The following is a 17,227-nucleotide window of genomic DNA, read 5'->3' on the forward strand; positions in this document are numbered from 1 at the left end:
GACTGACTTTTGGAGCCGTCATATCAGATCAGTCTGCTTTCCTGCAAGGGCTTTTTCACATTGAATCTCCGCCCCCTTTGCGGGGAGAAAAAAGTCCTTTTTTGTTGTTGTTTTTTTTTGGTGCCTTTGCAATCCAGGACCAGAAATACAGTTTGTGTTCAGCATGAATAATTTACAGCTCTTACTGGATGCTTAATACATTTAAAACAGCAATGGGAACAGGTTAGTATTCTAAATGTTATAAATTTTCATAATGGAAGTACATTTAGAGTGTCTAATGCAGGATCTATTTGGTACTTAGGAAAAAATGTACTTTAGCTGTGGTGCATGCTGCTGCTTCTTTTTCGTATCCCTGTAAGTCACTAGTTGTTTGTACCAAGTATGAAAGTAATTAATCTGTAATCCCTAACGGGCAAATCCAGTTTACCATGTTTATTTCTGCCCTGAGAAAAGTAGTGAGTAAGTAAAAAAAACAGCCTACTGTTATTGTGGAGAAGGGCAGCTACAGTGCAGCTGAAGGCTGCACATGAAGGGTGTAGTCCTTGAAATACACTGAAATACTCATTTTTGTTACTTTTTGTCACTTTAGAGCGATTTAAAAACACATTTTCATACTTCGATATCCATGTCAATTTGCATTTGAAAGAAAAATGTTCAACTAAGCTTGATTTTTTTTTTTTTTTTTTTTTTTTTTTTCTCAAAAGTTTCTTGTCAAAATTAAATATTAAACTCAATATCAGTTCAACATTCTGGGGGTTTCCTACAGACTCACTCAGTCTGGTATGACTAACAGGTTATGGTGACTAAGAAATGCCGTAGATACTTGTGTAAGAGACATTCCTGAACCAGTTCTGACCTCTACTTGTGCTACTGTTACACTACACCATGGGTTTTCAAAGCCTGACACTGTGGGCACCTCCTCTGACAAAACTGATCTGTGTTTTTAAGACTGTATACATTATGTTAACATTTTGGGAACTAAATGTATGCCGAATTAGCTATTAGCAGTTCCTTTTTGAAATGTACCCATGGATGTTCAGACAAATATCACTGGATTACTGTGATACTGAAGAAAACATTAAAAAAAATGCTGCTGTTAGAAGTTACACAATCTCACTGAAACCTGTGGGCCAAACCTTATCAAATAGACCAGTGATGACCGTTATATTAACTGACAAAAACACGTTTCTTTTTTTTTTTCTATAAATGGAGCTGAGTCATTGCAGTCAACTGTAAACCATGTTGCCTTGAATCATTCTGAGCAATTTGAAACAGAAGAAAGGGGCTTAGAGTGCACAGGAAAAGTCGGTTTTGTCTGGGGGTCGGTCTTAGATCAGAAGGGACACTGTATGCGGCATTTAATTTGAATTACAGTATTCAGTATTTGCTTATGACTCATCCTCAAATAATCTGTGGCCCTTTGTCTGCTTGCAAAAAATAGCAATGTCATGCAACTGATGTTTATGCAGCTTGTAAGGATTCATTTATTTTCTCTACTTTCCAGAATTCCCCTCCATCCTGAAGGGAGAGCTGTTAAATGTTTGGTTTGTGATTCTGGTAGTTGCAGCCACACTGATAGTTGCAGTGGCCCTTGCCAACACTGACTTATTCCTAACTAGGTCAGTCCCAGCCTCTCTGGAAGAACTGGCCACCTCTGATCTTCAGACAACAATGGGAGGTGAACAAAATGGAAATAATACAGTATATTATAAAGCTCAAAGTTAATTCTTTACCTTGGTAACAGCGGTTGAGAAAACAAGCTAACCACGTAGTCCTTTCAGTAGCTATTCTGGAGCTTTTGAGGTTTTAAGGTTATGTCTGTTCCAGTCATCATGAAACTGTAGATTTTCATTTTTTTCTGCGAACTTTAAATGACTTTTTGCTCATGTGGGAAAATGACAATTTTGACATGTAGTGTGGATCTGAATGGACTTAATGGTGTGATTGTTTTCTCAGTTCATACTATAACTTGTTCATATGCATAACTCACATTTACTGTAGTTTTACAACACAGACAACACACATCTGTGTTCATGATTTTACCCTTACATACTATCCAGGTCAAATTTGACCCATTTTCACATTCAAATTTTTATTTTATTTGATAGGGACGATGCAATTTAACATTCTAATTTTCAACTCTCTAGTTGGGCTTTACATGTACAGTGTAATTAAAATATACAGCTTTCATTGTCATAAAACCACAGTACACTACAGATATGGAAGTACAATAAAATACACATACTGAAATACATTGATTGTGATGTACAGTTTGAAAGAGGAAGAAAAAAAACAACAATTTCAGAGCAGTAAAAACACCAAAAACACTTCTTTTAGCCTGAAATTACATGACTTATCCTTAAGTGACCCAGAAAATACACTTTCTTATTTTTCTGCAGCAGATACACATGGTTTTGCACATGGTGGCTGTTCCAGGTTAAATTTGACTCGTATTTATGAAAAGAAAAGAAAAATCACCATTCAGAAATGTTGTTGCATTCCTCACATTCAATAACATTTATGGAAATCATGATGGCTGCTTGGTTCTCCTGTTTTATGCAACATAGGACCATAATATAATGTGATTGTGAATGTTTTTGTGTAAAACCTAGAAGAATACACTCTCTGCTCTCTGAAAGCTTCATTAAAGATTAATAGCCCATTTATTTATGACTGATGAGCTATTTATGAATAGATTTATGGTTCAGAAGTTTGGTATAGAGATTATAAGGATATACTGTGAAGGGTCAGAAAAATATGTACGGGTTAATGCAGCAAGACTGTTATTCATTTGGAGGGCCCAAGTGTTTTTTGTTTAAACTGAACTCTGGCTACTAGCTGCACCAACAAAGAGAAATCATATTCATTAGTATTGTGTGAATCTGCAGATGGGAAGACAGTGAAAGGACAAACTCTGTGGGAGAGGAACGGAGCCGTGATTCTGGTTGTGAGACGTCCTGGATGATCCTTGTGCAGAGAGGTACTGTACACGTACGTGTACTAGAGTATTTACACATTTAAGATATATTCAGTATCGCCCACTGGGGCTGGCACAACTGAAACAATGCACTTTTATGTGTTGGTTTTAAAGTAAAAGACAAAACATTGTATTGGATATTTTAGTTTCGGGAGAGGAGCTTAAACTTAAAAACAGGATACATCTGTCATTCATATTTCCGAGTGCATTCAAACCACAAATGCGTTCCCACCGACATCTGTCCCGCTTTTGTTCTGTTTGCCTGTTTTTTTCACTCAACGCCTGACAGCTTGCAGTGATGATGTCAGTGCAGTCTGTGTCATATGTGTGTATTTTTGAATGGAGGCCAGTCCTGAGTGTATCATCGTGTCTAGACTGATGAGGATAAAAAATACTGTGCATGTGTGGTAGAATTCAGCATCTGCAGTATTCAAATACCACCTCTGTCCCTTTTGTTATCGCAGAGTATAATTGTCCCTCTTAACTGTAGATTTTTAACAATTATGTAAAATTATTTTTGAACTCCTCTGTAAAGGTGCCACGTGGGTAACGTTTACAGATATATATATATAAATATGTTTGTTTCACATACAGATAACATTGTTTCTTTGTTGCTCTGTTCAATAATCATATTAAGCCAAATGATGTGTTGTGAATGTATCTATTGACACTGAATCAATAAGTGAATTAAAACAAGACGAACTAGAAAAGAAAAAAGACAAAGAAGAATGAAACATATTGTATCTTCTCAAAATATAGGGAAGTATTAGTGAGTAGTCATTTTATTTTACTAAGATGAGAGAATAAAAAAAAATTAGTGTCTGAGCTGTAGTGAGATTCACTATTGATTCAGGATGGTTAATAAAGGATCTGGCAGTAGATTAGAGATAATGACATTGGAAAACATTTTCACACACATTAGTACTGCATTAATGTTGAGAAAATAGAAAATCAAATAAAAAGAGGATAAATACAATGCACTTTTTCGATTGCTTTATGGAACAAAACAGAAAGATTGTGTTGCTCGTTTGGCACAAAATGATACTAAAGCCTTTAGAGTTTGTTGCAGAGGTGAAAGATGGATGGAAAATCATTCGAGGGTTTGCCAGCTTCAATAATGTCAAACAGATACAGTAACACAAGAGAGAAAACGCTTTTTAGAGAAGTAGCAGAGTAACAAATGAATTTAGAAATTGGTCTTTTATTATATGAATACTTCAATGGGTGGTTTCCAAACTGTTTGACTTGTGACCCTTCAAAATGAAACGATGTCTACGTCTGATCCCTTTGACACAGGTTGTGGTCTAAGTTGTTGGCAACCAGTTTTTCCTTCTAAGATTGTTTCATTTGAAGGATTTTCAGAAGCCCGAAGAGGTGAAACTATCCAGTAATTCAAAAGAAAAAAAAAAGACCAAATCTGAGAAAACCTACTTTTGTGCAATAATTTGTCTTTAATCATCTTGTGTCAGATTTATTGTGGGATTATTCATGAATACTCATAGTCTGAGACGGAGGTTATTGAGTGTCTCCCACGGTCTCATTTGTTTAGTGTAATTATATCAGTGTCACATCAGTGATTTTTAAAACTGTGCCCTTCAAGTGTCAACAGACTGTTGGTGTCTGTTCCTCTTCCTCCAGGAGGCCGCAGAGCTGTCCTCTCTGAAACCCCAGCTGGATGAGCTCGGGGTCCCTTTGTACGCTGTGGTGAAGGAGGACATCGACACAGAGATCCAGAGCTATAGACCATACTTCAACGGGGAGATCTTTGTGGATCACAAGGTAATTCTACACAGGATTATTATCTTTATTATTAATTAGCTTGGAACTATTTTGTCCTTCCTTTCTTTATATCTTGATCTTTTTTAAATTTGCAGCGAGTTTTCTATGGCCGTGCTCAGAGAAGAATGGGTCTGGCTCTGGGTCTTGTGCGTCTGGGTGTGCTGAGAAACCTGGTCCACGTCAAGAAGAAGGGTTACCAGGGCAACATGCATGGAGAAGGTTTCATTCTTGGCGGCTTGTATGTAATTGGACCAGAAAAACGGGTAATTCAAAAAAGTCTTGTCATTAAAAGGTATAATCATACTGGATCATTTGTGATTTTATTTATAAGTGTTTCTTGTCTCTTACTCAGGGTGTAATACTGGAGCACAAGGAGAAGGAATTTGGAGACAAAGCTCATATCTCATCCATCCTGGAGGCTGCAAAGAAAATAAATAAAGGTCAATAAATTGGAAAAAAAAAACTTGAGATTGAACGTGAGATTGAACACTAATTTCATTAATGTATACATTTACATTTTTATCAGTGAGATTTTGTCAGATCTCCCACATGTAATCATCAGTAACATCTGTGTTCATCTCCTTCAGAGTGTGTTAGGTTGTTTTTTTTAAATTGCTGTACTATAATGTTGGTTTGTTCATGACGGTCTGTGTCTAAACCACTGAGGAGGCAGACCTGATGCTGTAAACCAACTCAAACCGCAATGTTATAGTGAAACATGTACAATAAACATGATAATTGCTTAAAATAAAGTGGATTTGTTGGAGTCTTCTGTCATTTAGTAAATGTGAGTTCCCTGCGTGAATAGATTGGAAATATCAGTATCAGTATCTGATAAGAATGACTAACTTTTGTTGTCAGTTGATTTACTTTATAGTTGCCCAATCAAACACTCTCAATCAACAACAATCCAGCCAATGGACATGGTCTGAGGGCGGGCCCTAATGCGCGACAGAAATGTCCCAGCCAGGTGCGCTGAGCTGGTTTGCCCAATATGGACTCTATTAGGCTGAGTACCCGACTCAGCTTCGTTAATTTAGAGAATACGGGATGAATTAACATACAAGGAACACTTTTTGGTGTCGCCAAGTTACTTGCGTTTCCTTTCTGTATCTGTTGTCGGGCAGTATTTAAGAAGAACACATGCCTTGTTGTCTGCGGTGTTCTGGTTTTGAAACGTAAGATGTGTGGTAAGTTGTTTGTCGTTTGTTTGTTATCTTGAGCAATACACTGTATAAAAACTCTACAGTTGCTGTATTGCAAGTATGAGATGCTGTTTGCGGAATAAGTAGCCGACTGAAGTTGATATAATACAGTGACGTATTGAATAATGACGCAATTAAACGTCATTAAATCTACGTCTTGATAATTGTACGCTAAAAGGTAAATTTCACGCATCGGCGCAACCGCAACTTTGCACGCTTTTTAGTGTCGCTGTCCAGGGTGCTGAAGGGCTACTTGAGGCCTGGGGGAACCCCAAGGTGACGACATGAGGACACACTGTTATCACGGGATAAGTTTAGTGACATGTAACCATGGTATCACACCATGTGACATCCTGACTCTAAGTGGGTCAGGCCTGAGCTAAATAAACCTATTAAATCCTACTTCTAACCTTACCTGCAATGACAAATACAGTATATCTTTGGGCCTGTCTGTCAATGTCATTTATGTAATGTGATTTGCTTTCCAAAAGATGAACAATTAATCTTTAATACGTACTTTAGATATGTTGGTGTGTTAAAAAAAATGCTGTATTTGTGTTCCTGATGTGATTATTTATACAGAAAGTGTTCATCATTTTTCTCTGAGACTCAGACAGGTGAGAGAGATGCAACATGGGCAGGAATGGACCAAAGTGTGACTCCAGGAAGCCAAAGGGTCAGCTATCATGTCAAAAAGCAGCCTGCATCGGTTAGTTGGATACGTCCATTTCATTCTACTAGCAAGCTACAAACAAATACCACATTATATAGACAATCCAAATGCATGTGTGTGTTTACAGCGCAGCTGTGATCTTCTCTTTATCAAAACTTGAACATCATATAGTTTCAGTATGCAGGGAACACAGAGGACAAATTGCCTGAGGATCCCCTTCCTTCTGCTGTATGCTGCTGTAGACTCCTCCACCCGGAGCTGAGCCCCCGGTGGAGCGTGTGTGTGAAAGGGGACCCTGCCAGCCTCCATGGCTCACTCGTCAGACCCGTCCCGCAGGGAGAAGACCCCCGGGACCCAAGGGTCACACACGGCTACACGCAACCTCTTACGGAAGAAGGAGCAGCGCCGGCGGGGAATCCGATCCTCCTCACCCATGGGCCGGGTCATCCTCATCAACTCTCCTGTGGATGGTAAGGAGCAGTTGGGCTGCTTGTGCAGAGCATATTACAATATGTAGACTAAACACTGGCTCATTTTGGTTTATAGGTCAAAGAAGACAAAGAATTGTTGGTATTTCTTTTAGAAATTTGGGCCTTTATTAGATTTGGTAAGGTGGGAACAGCAAAGATGAGACCAGCTAAGCAGGGTTCTTACATACTTAAAGTTCTGCGTTGTGGCACTCAATGTTTTTGTCTCATGAGAACATATAAAGAAGGTAGTGAACCTTCAGCAAGCATTAAACTCACAATATGAAACATCTTCATACCAGAGCCCAGACTTCAACAACCAATCAAAAAGGAGTCAAATCACACAAACGCCTGAGACAATTACACCATCAATAACTGGTAGATTATATACATAAACTGGGACTAGCAACTCAATATCCATAGACTACAATATATTCATTGTATTTTGTTTTCAGGTTACTATTATCTTATGCACTAATCCACCAGGTGTGCATTTGGCAAAATTCAGTCTGATGTTCTCATGAAACTGATGTATCACAAGCCTTAAATATAACTTTTTCACATCTGTCATTTTAATTATCAAAGGAAGCCTAAAAGCTTAAGAACTCTCAATATCTCAGAAAAAAAAAGAGAAATTAAGTAAAATAATTACATGGGGATGTCTGCATAATATGAAAATGTTTTGCTACTTATTAAAACAAGTCCTTTTTATTCATATAGCCACAAATTACATATTGCCTCTTTACAGTCTCACAACGTCCCCTATCCTTAGACTCTCAAACCCGTATCAACTATCTGACAACCCTCTAAAATAATCTTGAGTCTCCCTGGTGGGTTTTTCCAAAAGTAGAGAACCACCACTGTAGGTTATGAATGGTCAAATAAGGCAGAGCAGTCAAATACAAGCTTGATTGACCTTATTTAAATAATTGTGGACAACTGAAAGCTTATTAACACACCATCGTGTGATATTTACAGGCGGAGATGACAGCGAGGACCTCCATACAATCACAGTGGACAAGAGTGTGGATGGAAAGCTCGGCTTTAGCGTGCGTGGAGGCTCAGAACACGGCCTCAGTATCTTTGTCAGCAAAGTGGAGGATAACAGTACAGCGGGTAAGCTAGAATACTACAATATGGAAATACAGCCAGGGATGTCATGCGTTGGATTTATGGTGTTGCGTTTGTGCCCAATCGTGTCTCTGTGTTTGTGTACAGAGGAGGCAGGCCTGCTGGTAGGTGATAAACTGGTGGAGGTGAACGGCATCAGCCTGGAGAGCATCACCATGAGCAGCGCCGTGAAGGTCCTCACAGGCAGCAACAGGCTGAGGATGGTGGTGAGACGAGTTGGCAAAGTCCCCGGCATCCGCTACTCCAAGGAGAAGACTACTTGGTAAAAAAATAAATAACATTTTTAAATAATTTAATTATGAGCAACTGTGGTTCAAAAGACAACTAATTTGATTATTGATTAATTGTTTAAGTCATTTTTTTAAGAAAAAATGACAAAGATTTGATGGTTCCAGGTTGTTAACTGTGAGAACTTGCTGCTTACATTATAATAAATTGAACATTTTGGGGTTTTTGGACAAAACAAGACATTTAATGATGTCACCTTGTGCTCTACAATATTGTGATGGACATTTTCACTGTTTTTGATGTTTTATAGACCAAACGTTTCATCAATTAATTGTTTAAGTAATTTTTAAGCAAATTGCCTAAGATTTGATGGTTCCAGGTTATTACATGTAAGAATTTGCTGTTTTTTGTGGTCTTACATTAAAGTATATTCAACTGAATATCTTTTGGACATTTTCACTGTTTTATAGACCAAACAATTAATTGATAATGAAAATAATCGTTAGTTGCAGCCCTACAGTAATGTGTCCTCTGCATTTTTTTCAGGGTGGACTTGATACACAGGCGTATGGTGGTGGAGGAGAGTGGACGGACACCTTCGGAGGCCAGCTCAGGAAGCGCCCTCCAAAGGATCGTCCACCTGTACACCACCTCTGACGACTACTGCCTGGGCTTCAACATCCGAGGGGGAAAGGAGTTTGGTCTGGGCATCTATGTCTCAAAGTAGGTACATCTGACGTGGAAAACAGGAGATTCTAGATCATGTTTTTATTCATTTTCTTTGACTGCATTTATTAAGCTGTTTATTATTTCTCCTTCCCCTGTTGTCTTAGACTGGATCCTGGTGGTCTGGCTGAGCAGAATGGAATCAAAATGGGGGACCAGATCCTGGCTGCCAATGGAGTGAGCTTTGAGGACATCAGTCACAGCAATGCTGTGGAGGTGCTGAAGAGCCACACTCACATCATGCTGACCATCAAGGTGAGGAGGAGGATGATGTACAGCTTTTGGCCACAGAGGAAAACAGATGCAAGACGTCACTTGTGTTGTTTGGTTGAGTAGCATTGGTCACTGATTCTAAATTTTAACATATTTATGCAAGCTCATCAAGACAAACATCTTGTATCGCTCATTTTTTAACACCTTACTTAAGAGACATTACTAGAAAACAACTTTTTAGTGTATTTCCAGCTGAAACAGGGCGATGTGGCAGGAGTAAATACAGAGAGAAAGAGAGGAAGTTGTTCAGAAATGTTTTGTGTATAACCTTCAGCTGTCACAAATTGAATTTTTTTAATTTAAAATGAACAGAATATATTCATGGTATCTAAAAGAAACAGCATTTTGCCAGTTTTTCATGATCAGAAAAGTCATTTACAAACACTGTTTTCCAGGAAGTAAAAGTAAACAGACTTGACAGAAAAATAATAAAATTCTATAATCTTTTGTCATTTGTCAGAATATAGTAAAAGTGTGAGTTATGGAGAATTAGTTTAAAAGATGAAAAGATACCGGGAGCCTTTATCTTATATAACATTGTCAGTAGAAGTAAAGTTGTCTCCAGTTGAATGTGGGGATGTTTGGTGTTAGCGACAAGCTGAAGAGAGTGTATCACCTTCCATAATGACTCTTTGTTACTAGGAAGCATGTTGCTTCTTTCATTGCTGCCTCAGTTAAATAACCTGACGTGCATTAACTTTCTGACCTGCTTCCTACCTTTCATCTTTAATTCGGTCACCCACGAAAACCAACTACACACTCCATGAGCGGCGTCACCACACAGTCGATGTAGCAGCAGTTCATGTGTGTGTGTTTGTGTGTTTCTGTGTGTGTGTGTGTGTGTGTGTGGCAGAGCCGACAGCTGGCATGCAGTCGTAATATTCCTCGCTCACTTTACTTGTAGGAGCTTGGGTTTCGCGCTGTGAAAAATAGCCAGGCCGTGTGCATTATTCACCAGGCAGCTGGGATCAGGTGCTGATCAAAGCATAGAGATGTGTTTTGTGCAAGTTTAGTTTCGGGATCCCTCGTCTTTGCCCCGTGGAAACTGAAACACTAGAATTAGAAAGCATCCCATCTATCGAAGGTTACTAGAAAGTCAGGAAGAGAAATGTGTTTCTGTTTGAAAAGGATAAGAGTTTTAAGCTTGTGGGTCTCTGTGTGGTTCTAGGGTTACTCTTTATCAAATATAGTGATCCCATAAAAGTTTCAAGGTCTCTGCTGTATCTCATTTGCATATCTGTGGCCATATCTTCACAGGAAGCAGGACGATACCCTGCTTATAAGGAGATGGTGGCAGAATACAGATGGCTCAATAAGTGTATGTATCTGTCTTTCAAATGTCTCATTATCTGGAAAGTTGCAAGACTGTGGAGTCTTTAGATAAAAATATGTCTTTCTGTTTGTGTTTTTAGTCTTTGATGGTCTATCTGTAAATATGTGAAGAACAAGGGACACTCATTAATATATTTAGATAAATTAGAGTTGGATGATCTCTTGTTTTCTTCCTTAGTGGCCAATGGCACTCAGAAATCTTCTTCCCAGGGTTCAGACTCAAACTCCTCAGCCTCTTCTCTGTCATCTGGGACTCCGGTCAGCTCTCTGAGCGGCCTCTCTCAGGTCATGTTCCCCCCCAGCCTGTCATTTGGCTCAGACATGGTGGATGTCTGCATCTCCACTGAGGACCAGAGGTCAGGGTCAGCTGGTTTATATTTTTACTTCGATTTCCCCATTTTTGGGTGATTCGTCAAGAAATATTAGGCCTATACAACATAGAATTTTACAGAATGTTTCACTTTCTTGGGCCTTTTAGAATAGTCTGTTTACAATGCAGACACTTCAGGTTTTAAAATCAACATGTGTACACTTACAGACTAGACCAGACATGATCATGGTGGTTTGTTTGTCCAGATCTGAGTCCGAACGCACTGAGACCGCCATCCAGACGGACCTTCCTTCTCAAAGGACGGGTGCAGACACCACTCGCAGCCTGGGACGCACCACTCTGCTCAAAGACACGGTGATCCGTGGAGAGGAGGGCAGGGGGAGGAAAGAGTCCCCAAAGACCGCTGTGCTGCTGGCTCTCAGCAGACCAAGCCGACCCATTAGCCGCTCACAGAGCCAAGTCACTGTGGCAGGTGAGGCTGCGTGAAAGTGGATGAGCGTACTAGAAAGTTCATGAATTACATAAATGACCTGCTGTTGCTACCCAAACATAGAGATCAAGCAGGAGAAAGGGAAGAAGCAGAAATGGAAGGACCCCGAGGAGAAGAGCACCCTACAGCGCTCAAAGACCTTCGTCAACTTGCTGTTCAGGGGTGGACGCAAGAAAGACCCTTCCAGGGGGCGCTCCAAGTCCCCGTCCATAGACAAGGCCAGCAAAGGTAGTTGTATGTTTGCATCCTCAAATGATTTAAAGAATTTTTCCTCTCTGGGTGATTTAATTTACTTATATTAGTATAATATTAAAACTTGAAGACTAAGTGGTCCAGGTGACATGTGTCATATGATCCAGCTCTGAATCTCTCCTGTAATGTCTCCAGAGGGACGACAGCTCAGTGCGATGCCAAATTCAGAGATGCTTGGAGTGGTGGAGGGCATGGCCTGCAGGCTGCTGACGGAGGAGGAGGTGGCTGCTGTGATGAACATGTGCCAGAGGGTAAGGAGCTTTGTTCACAGCTGTAGACAGACTGAGACGGTGTAGTTTTTAGATGTTGCCACAGACGTGGTTTCCATATCGTCTGTATCACCTTAAAGGATGGTGACTGGTGATATTCTGTTTTTCTCTAATTGTCAAAAAGTTCCATGAAAAGACCAAAACCATAAATTAATTGATCCTATGAACAAGTACGATGGTCTGTAAAATGTCAGAAATGGTGAAAAATGTCTATCACTGTTTCCCAAAGCCTGAGATGCAACCTCAAATGTCTTATATTGTCCTGACCAACAGTCCACAACCCAAAGATATTCCATTTACTATCATAGAAGAAAATTTTCACATTTCAGAAGCTGGTACCAGATAATTTTGGCATATTTTTCTTAAAAAACTAACTCAAAGCAATTAATCATCAAATCAAATCATCAAAATAGTTGCTAGGAAACCTGATATCTTTTTCCTTTGTGCCATGGAGCTCCATTGTTGTCTGAAAACTATTAAATGTGCATTAATGAGCCAAATATTCAGTAGAGCAGCAAATCTACTGCTGAAAATCAATCCCAATAAATGCACTCATTTACTCCTGTCAAAGAATTAAAAATTGAAACCATATAACTGTGAGCCGTTTTGAAGATTTATGTCTTCGGTAGGAACTAACTGGCTTAGGGTCGAGCACCACAGGCATGCTGGGGAAGTACTGACCAACAGACTAACGTGCAGTTGTTGGTTTTGGTCTTTTTATGTGATTTGTTGACAATAAGTTGACAAAAAGAAAAACATAGGATATAGCCAGCCTATCCTTTTAAAGGACTGTTAAATTATACATATTTGAGGTCTATTAATCTGTTTGTCGCAGTATGATAAGCCTAAACTTCCCTGTAAGTGTTGGAATCTGTTCAAATTCAGCTTTTACTGCCCCATGAAGGAGTCTTTATGTTTACAGTATTTATCTCACTTTAGAACATGTCACATTTCACAAGTTCAAGTAACTAGTCATCAGTCACTGTCATCTGTATAATAAATGGCTGATTTGATTGTTACTCATACAGTATGTGGCTGAACGGTCAGTGGAGAACCTGATACGCCACCTGCTGGCTGTGCTGGACAGGCCTGAAAAACTGCTCCTGCTGAGGGAGATCAGGTAAGCAAGAGAGAGGGTAACAAAACGGGGAATGATTTTAAACTTAACAACTAACAGACCTAACTTAAGTTTTCAAAAACCTACTTTGATACTATTGATTGATTGATTTAAAGACAGTTTCTTCATATATCTAACATCAACTTGATATTGCTGCTGATATATATATACACACACATTTATATCATGAAGTTTTCTTTTGTGCTTGCATATAGAAGTGGGTAAACTCTATTCAATGGCCCATATTTAAATCCAAATCCGCTGTGTGTGTGTGAAGGTGGCAGTCTGAAGTGGAAAACAGTGGAATTACAAAAGCTGCCAGAAGGGGATTAAGGATTTCTCAGGATAATCATCTCAAACCCAATTGTTACACAAAAAGATACAGAGGACTAATTAAAAACGTTTTGTAATGTAACACAATAAGGAAAAATGACTCAGCGTTTTTCCATGTTTCACAGAATGCTGCTTGCTCCCTCTGACCTGGCTGTATTCAATAACATGGTGACGCCTGTTGAAGTGGAGGCCTACGATATCCTCAAGTATCGCTCAGGTGTGTTTGATACGTGCAAAATTTGTTTAGAATCAGTGCGAACATGTGCAAAAAAAGATGAATTTGTCGCAGCAACTAACAAACATACAACACAAATCAGTTCTTTGTTGTTCCAGTCATGCTGCGTTCTGTAAAGTTGAATTTGTCCTCATTCCTCTCTTTTTTTGTATTGTAGTCCGAACTCCTCCTCTTCGCTCTCCCATGTCTGGTCGAGCACCCAAACGACGCCTTATCACTCCCATCCCAGGTTGGTACCTTTCACGTCCTTTTAGATATAAATGTTGCATGTAATGTGCCTTGAAAAATAAAAATCTCAGATTTTCTTAGGTCTATTTATTTTGTTTTATCTTTATTTAACCTTCACTTAACCAGGAAGTCTCTTGATACACATTATCTCTTCTTACAAGGGAGACCTGACCAAAATGGAAATGTACAATAGGTGTCACAAAGTTACATAAAAACACATTAATTTACAACAATCACATCTTATGGTTTAAAAAGGTGGTTTAGATGTTTTCTGTGTAGTATTTTTTCTTAAAATTGATTATCAGTGGAGCGCCCTGGTAGCCAAATGGTTACTAAACATGCCACATAACTGCAACGTCCCCAGCTCCATTCTCCTTGCTTCCTGTCTGCCTCTTCACTGCCCACCATCCAATCAAGGCAAAAATGTGCAAAATATTTGATTAATAAGGGAGCAACATGTGTTCTGAGGTAGATGCCTTCCCATATCTGCCAAGAAAAGAAAAAAAAATACATTAAAAAATATAAATACTATAAAAATTTAGTATCGCATGATTTCAACTTGTTCAAAATGTTGACATAGTATCTCATGATTTTTAATTCAATATCAGTTTACTATGAGTATTTTTATTTTCATCATATATAATTTTCCATCTGTTTTTGCTTTCTCCATACATCCCATTATGTCGTGAGCTCTTTGAACCCATAGCTTGTGTTTTTAAGTGCACAGAACATGAAAAAAGCTGCTGATTATGACCGGTGTGCTCATTCCAGATTACAGGGGAGGCTTTGAGCTCCACAGTGCTGAGGAGGTGGAGAAGGAGAGCCACCTACTGGGAGAGCTGGAGAAGCTCAGTCTGTCTGGGCCACGAGTGTCCAGGGAGAGGCCCCACACCTCCAGATCTTTCACCCCGCTGCTGGACATACCTGTGGACGGATATAACACAGACCCCAGAGACGTCAAACCCTCCTCTGCCAGCCCCATGCTCCCCAACTGGTTACTCGCCCGCAGCGATGACTCCCGCCCTCCTCTCCGGACAGACATCGGCACGATCCGCTCCGTCCACTTTGACGAGGTTTCACTGCACTCGACTTCAGACAAGGGGAACACAGCCTCAGACAGAGGAAGGACCCCGTTTAAAAACGGCCACTCAAAAGGCAAAAATGAGAAAAGTGGAGACAGAAGTAAAGAAGCTGTGTTCACGCTGCAGAGCGCCCCACGCAGGAGTCGACCGTTGTTGTCGCAGGTGTTCAGTTCAAGTTCAGACCAAGTTAGAAGTGGACACATGAACGGCCATCAGGCTTCCTCTGAGAACGGAGTCAACGGCTCTGACCCTGAACAGGAGTATGAACTCAAGGCTGTCAGCATCTCCAAGACCAAACAGTCCCTGGGTAAATGAGTTTGATTAGGTTTGATTAAATTTTTGGCAGTCAGAATCATATTATAAATTGATACAATTTGTCAATATTTAAGCTACAAAATATATTTTTTTACTTACCTCAAGAGGAATGTAAACATGCAGATAGTTTTATATTCTCAGTGTGGTTTTTCACAGCACTGAAAAATTACATTGAAATAATTTCAGCAGCATTGTGTCTTTCTAAAAATGTCACGATTATTCAGGAAAGTCCACAGAAGACTTTGAACTGGAACTACTTTGTACAGAGTAAATTCCTACTAAACCTGTTCACATTGAGATCTGTGGATTATCAGGGACACCGTTTCTGGAAAGACACTTTTTTAAATGTGGATTTTCAGTGCTGATGTGGAAATTTCAAAGATAGATTTCTCAAAACCTGGGCAAATCAAACCAAAACTATCAAAATGTATGTTCTAAATAAAGGGAATGGTAGTTACAGTACATTAAATAGGTGTTTAATTTCATATTATGCCTAAAATGTTTACTTTAGGCATCAGCATATCTGGTGGGATGGAGTCAAAGATCCAACCGGTGGTGAAGATTGAGAAGATCTTTCCTGGAGGAGCCGCCTCCACCTGTGAAGTGCTCAAGGTAACACGACAGTAATTGACACACACACAGAAGTAGAGAAGATGTACGCAGGTTTGTATCTGTTACCGTGTCTGACTTGAACCTCATGTACCATATCACTCTGTGTCTCCAGGCTGGATTTGAGTTGGTGTCCGTGGACGGAGTCTCGCTGCATGGAGTTACCCATCAGCATGCTGTCGACATCATCCGAAAAGCCTTCAGCAATAAGGCCAAAGACCCCATGGTGTTTGTGGTCAGAGTCCCCAAAGACCTTTGAAAAGACACTGAAAACACTCCTGAAAATCCTTAAAATAGAAAAATGCCCTGTGATTGTCAGCCACTGTGATTAACAGTGAGACAGCAGATGTGCTCTGACATCAGGTGCGTGATTTTGCCATTTAAATTAAAGTTAGGACTCATGACTTGGACTGGACAACAAAAAAGTGGCCTTAAGGCAGCAGGTCACAGGACTTGAGGATTAAGCACATGAACACAGTGAGTTTATAAGAGGAATATTATCCCAAAAATACTCATAGTAAACCAACATTTACAGTTCATTAAATTTTTGTGCCCACAAAGCCTCATATCATGGAAAATGGTGCCCCTGGTGCCTTCGTATATCACTTTATCACAAACCAGGAGCCAACAATTGATAAGGACATGATTTTCTTTTTACATGTTGTGTCGTATTAACTGTGTAAATTCTTAAACTACACATAAGTAGATAAGTCATGGATCAACAGTGTATGTCTGTGCATCTGAATTTTTAAAATGTGCTGGCTGACAAACTGCAAACTGTAGCTTGAGTGCCTTTAAAAGCCCTGAACATGTAAAATAGTTGTCACGTTGGCTTGAAAACATACTTTTGACCTGAAGAGGGCAGACATGTGACATTTCTGTACTTGGCAGCAGAGAGACAGTTTGAATAATCCTGATGTCCCACAAACCACCAAACTTAAAACATCACCTATATATGTAAAATGAGATGATTACTGTAGAATAAATAATCCAGGTTGCCATTGGTAAGAATTAAACGCCAGCTCAAATAAAACTGTTATGTCCCTGGTGAGTATACTAAACCTGACAAAAATAAACTTATTTCTGCAACAACTCAAAGGCAAACATACACTATAAAGCCTTCAAATGTATATAATTTGGTGCAACAATTAAATTAAAGGAGAAAATTAAACCAC

At 39.5% G+C, this 17,227-nt stretch overlaps 1 protein-coding gene and 1 pseudogene across 4 annotated transcripts; both read left to right on the forward strand.

Moving 5' to 3' along the window:
- Window positions 1-5: 5 nt before the first annotated feature.
- On the forward strand, window positions 6-5,508 carry LOC121887102 (annotated as a pseudogene).
- A 206-nt stretch (window positions 5,509-5,714) lies between these two features.
- LOC121886897 (PDZ domain-containing protein 7-like) lies at window positions 5,715-17,220 on the forward strand. Of its 4 annotated transcripts, none has more exons than XM_042397262.1 (18): window positions 5,715-5,946; window positions 6,569-6,670; window positions 6,806-7,104; window positions 8,080-8,217; window positions 8,320-8,494; window positions 9,007-9,183; window positions 9,294-9,441; window positions 10,717-10,777; window positions 10,970-11,147; window positions 11,368-11,594; window positions 11,676-11,840; window positions 12,000-12,115; window positions 13,162-13,253; window positions 13,709-13,800; window positions 13,976-14,047; window positions 14,818-15,435; window positions 15,955-16,055; window positions 16,168-17,220. In XM_042397262.1, exons 3-18 carry the CDS (start codon window positions 6,942-6,944, stop codon window positions 16,309-16,311), a joined length of 2,667 nt encoding a protein of 888 aa, XP_042253196.1. In that variant the 5' UTR covers window positions 5,715-5,946; window positions 6,569-6,670; window positions 6,806-6,941; the 3' UTR covers window positions 16,312-17,220. The 4 variants fall into 4 exon arrangements, with proteins under 4 accessions (XP_042253196.1, XP_042253199.1, XP_042253197.1 ...); XM_042397265.1 differs by having other exon boundaries at window positions 6,877-7,104; XM_042397263.1 differs by having other exon boundaries at window positions 6,575-6,670.
- The last annotated feature ends 7 nt before the right edge of the window (window positions 17,221-17,227 follow it).

The sequence above is a fragment of the Thunnus maccoyii genome, chromosome 20 (genome assembly GCF_910596095.1).
Source record: "Thunnus maccoyii chromosome 20, fThuMac1.1, whole genome shotgun sequence".
Taxonomy (NCBI): domain Eukaryota; kingdom Metazoa; phylum Chordata; class Actinopteri; order Scombriformes; family Scombridae; genus Thunnus; species Thunnus maccoyii.